General features: G+C 55.8%; 1 protein-coding gene across 1 annotated transcript in view; it reads right to left on the bottom strand.

The window, feature by feature from the left end:
- LOC104493775 (two pore calcium channel protein 1-like) overlaps nt 1–4,135 on the bottom strand; it is a 10,796-nt gene that overhangs the window by 5,770 nt on the left and 891 nt on the right. Inside the window, exons 4-8 of the mRNA XM_010136511.1 lie at nt 2,955–3,073; nt 2,673–2,774; nt 1,691–1,817; nt 644–845; nt 14–124 (exon numbers count right to left, since the gene is read on the bottom strand). Of these exons, the coding sequence (XP_010134813.1) occupies nt 14–124; nt 644–845; nt 1,691–1,817; nt 2,673–2,774; nt 2,955–3,073 (661 nt within the window). The remainder of the gene's footprint in view (nt 1–13; nt 125–643; nt 846–1,690; nt 1,818–2,672; nt 2,775–2,954; nt 3,074–4,135) is intronic.

Raw genomic sequence — 4,135 nt, 5'->3', positions numbered from 1 at the left:
AGAAACCGGCTGCCTGCCGCCCCGTACAGGCGGGGCATCCACTGTCCCAGCGGGTGGCTGCGTACTTTCAGGGTAATCACCTGGATGTTGAGGAGATCTGCCAGTTGTACAAAGGACTTCTTGTCTGCAGGAGAGGAGAGCACCACACATCAGTCTGCTGTCGATAACAAACAAAGGCAGCATCTGGCAAGCACAAGCCTGTATGCGGACGAGCTGCAGCTCTCTGAACTCAGTGTCTGTTTTAACAGCTTTGAATGGTCGGGGGGGCATGATCTAGCACGAGGAGACTGACCCATCTCTCCAGCAGGAGCAGAGCAAGAGGCTGCGTGGGAAACCACTCTGCTTGGAGGACCCTGGTAACAAGGGAAGGTTTCCTTGCCCTGGTCCCATTCTCCATGGCGAGCTTGACCTGATGTCAAGTGGCCACAAAGAGCTGCCCACAGCGTACCTGACATGGGTTACTGCACAGGCAGAAAGAGCAACCTGTCAGGACTTAAGGAATCTGGAGGGAAACAGGAAGAGGGGCCTGAAGTCCCTCTGGGTCCATTCCAGACCACCAGCCAAAATCCCTGAGGCATCAGGCTCTTGACCCTGGGCTCCTCCCCAATCCCTCGAGCACAGCAGTGCCCCTGCCACTGCTCACCTACGAAACCCTTCTGCTCATCATCCGAGATGCGCAGCAGCAGCTCTTGGTGGGAGTTGCTGATATCAGGAGCCACCAGCTTGACAAGCTGCTTCCAACGGGCTTCTCTAACCACAAACTGTGCTCCCTCTTCTTCCTTCAGGAGGTTGAAGGCCTCTATCATCTTGCGGTGCTTCATGTAAGCAAGTTTACGGATCTCATTCTAGAGAGAGTATCGTGATTCAGGCAGCTTCAGTCACCCTCCCCTTGTTTTTTTTAGTAATCTTATTTTCAGGCATAGAGATGCAAGAGATTCAGAGGAACATGCCTGGGGTGATATTAGACACCAAGCACAGCAGAGTCAGTGGGGTGATGCTCGTTAACTGGCCATCACAGTTCCTCTGGAAGGATCAGCAAGTTGCCTGCTGCTGGGAGACGCACTGACAAACCGGGAGACAGGACAAAGAACAGTGTCTAACAGGAAGGAGACGGCAAAGATCACAGGATCTGCAGAGCAAAGAGGATGTGAACACACATGCCTCCCACCCGTGAGTGAACACTGCCTAGATGAGGGGTGGAGATCCTCTTCCACGGTAAAGAGCCTCACACCCTGGGGAGACCAGCCTCTGGGGAGCAGCCTGCTCACTGGGAAAGAGCTGGAGCCCTTGCAGGGGCTCCCAGGAATTCCCAGCTCTCAAGCACCAAACTGCACCTACTCAGTCTGGGTAGGAGCAGGAGTTGTGGTTTACTTAGACCTCTGTTCACATCTCCTTTGCTTTAGGAGCACAGGCAGTGACAGAAAGGTGTGTTTAGTGTGCTTACAGCTGAGGGAAAACAGCCTCCTGCAGAGAGACAGCGGTTCTGAGCTAGGACTGAGCCCTACCAGCAGCACTGCAGAGACACGTGCTTCCTCTCTGATGCAACATCTTGGGTCCCCGGCACCAGCGAGTATCTCATTGTTAAATGCTAAAAGCGGAACTCGCAACAATCCCCACAACACGAAGCGTGGGCCCACGCTTGGCACGTGCAGAGCAGCAGCAAACGACAATTCCCCGCTCCAAACATTACCTTCAGGTGCTTTTTGTAGTTGTTGTACACAACAGCCAGGAAGAGAGACATGAAGATGTAGGTGTTGACGATGACAAAGGCAATGAAGAACAGGGCGTACCAGGAGCTGAAGTCAAATGCCGGCATCCTAGAGAAGGGGGGAGACACTGTTTTGTGCGAGGCAGACAAACAGGGGAATAAAGGAAACAGTCTTCCAGCGGGATTTCCGAGTGCTGTTTCGGACAGCCAGATATACTCGGGTGAGAAACCATGCGTTAGTTCAGTCGCAGAACGGTTGTCTTCCACTAGGTTCTCCCCCTCATTCATCAGGCCCTGACCGAAGGGACGCAGAAGAGGAAGCACAGGGACTAGGCTTCGGTCAGGCTGGCTAAGCTTAAGGCGGTGTCTGACGCCTCAGTCGCAGGCGTGTTACTGGCTCCACAGACCCTCGCTGCACTCCGACCTCCTCTTCCGCTCTCTCCCGGAGGACTAGTGGCATTTCTCAGCCTAAACGCCCTGTGCCATCCCAGTCCTGCTCAGGACGCCTCCAGCAGGCGCAGCGGTGTGCCGCTCTCTGAGGGGGCCTCCACAGCAAGGGGAAGCCAGCTAGAACAAAGGAGGATGGAAAGCTCAGCCCTGGCCTAACGCTGCGCGGATTGAGGAGTCTGCAAAGAAAGCCCTGCAAACGCTGCAAGAGAAGAAGACTCCTGAGCACTAGAGTACTCCCCTGCCTTCCAGGAAGGGCTTTTAGTCACAGCGGGTGCTTGACAAACCGAATTTTTAATGCACCTTTTCCAAAAGCCTTCCTGACCTCAGATTCAGGTTCAGAGCCATTTCTAAAGCAGAATTCATGAAAGCCCTGCAGACCGGAGAAGGAAAATCCCCATTACTGCTCCGAAACACCTTGTTGTGTGAAACACAGCACTGTTCTAACCAGGGACCCTGCCACGGGCAGCAGGACTCCAGCAGTCACGCAGCCAGCCTGCGAGCTCAGCGCACGTACATGACGTCTGGGCTGTTGGCTGTTGTCACCAGCACGTAGAGGTCAAACACAGTCTCCAGGTAGTTTCTGAAATACGGCAAGCCTTCTGCTGTCTGCAGGTTCCTAGGAGGAAAAGGACGATCTGAAGGTCAGCACAGAGGTCACGCGTCCCATGACAGGAACTGCAAGTGTCAGCAGTGCTTGTATTCACTAGCAGTTGTTTGGAGCTGCCAGAGTCCCTCCTGCCCCGAAGTATCACACGTGTTCTTCCCCCCCAGCTCTGAGCGGAAGCAGCATTCGCACCTCTCGCCAAACAGCTTCAGGGCCATGAGGGAGAACATGAGAAGGCTGAACATGAAGAGCAAGAAGACGTAGGTGATCTCCGGCAGCGTGTTGCGGATGCTGCGGAAGGCTCTCCGAATCTGCCAGAGAGAAGGCAAGAGTTCAGAAGCGAGTGGTACCGGTTTAACCCTCCCCATCCCAGCTGGATCGAGCACCTGCACAGGGGGAAGTGGGACGCAGGTACACTTCTGTCACCTGGCAGGACAGACTCGGACCCAGGTGTGGCAGCTCTGTTCTGCCAAAACCTGCGCAGGAGCACCAGGCCTTTCCTCCTCATTCCACACAAGATGCTAGAATGAGAGACCCTCTTACCGGCCACCACAAACCCAGCTAGCCAAGGGACCGGGGGCCCTGCGGCGCTGCTGAGACGCTCTTGCTGCAGGGGGCTGGTCAGGGACAGCAGCCCATCACTCCGGCTCGCAAAATCCATGCTGTGAGCCTGCAAGTTCAACTGCGCCCTGCCCCAGGCCTCTGCACCACAGCGGTTTACTCGTGTGTAAGTCAGGACCAGAACGGTCTTGGGCAGCCGGGCAAAGATCTCCCCGTTTCAAGAGGAAGCAGAGTCCAAACCACCCGTGTGGACGCTGTCCGAGAACAGCGTGACTCTTGCGCTTGTTTGCCTCGGAGACTTCCAGGAATAAGTAACCAGGCCCCTGGCCCAGGGACCCTCTCCTCTGCGGGGCTGCTCATGCTCACACCTCCTGAGGCTGGACCTCTGCTCCTCCACACAGGCTGGACCTTACCAGAAACACCCTTCCTTCTACACACAGCCTTGCACTTTGTGAGGCTGATCTTCCCCAACTCACCCCAGCACCGTGTTTGGGAAGAGCTCCAGTTCCAGCCCAGAGCCCGCCCAGGGCTCTGCACAGCAGGAACCCAGCCCACGGCCACAGAGAGAGGCCTTGCGGGGCTTTGCGCAGAACCCAAGCAGCACCAGTGCGAGCACACCCTCTTCTCCATCTCAGATTCTGGATTTGGGACACCCCTGACAGAAACCTTCCCTCACGGGACCCTAACTTCTGCCATTTCTGTACGAACCCCTCCTAGGGAATCCCTTGGACCTCAGAGAGGTCCTGTCCAAACCCAGGACGTCCCAGCACGCCTCCTCCTTACCTGGCGGCTCTCTGCAAAGTTGATCAGGA

Source organism: Buceros rhinoceros, unplaced genomic scaffold (genome assembly GCF_000710305.1).
Source record: "Buceros rhinoceros silvestris isolate BGI_N320 unplaced genomic scaffold, ASM71030v1 scaffold28625, whole genome shotgun sequence".
In the NCBI taxonomy this organism is placed as follows: Eukaryota; Metazoa; Chordata; class Aves; order Bucerotiformes; family Bucerotidae; genus Buceros; species Buceros rhinoceros.
This window is presented reverse-complemented; position numbering and strand designations above follow the sequence as displayed.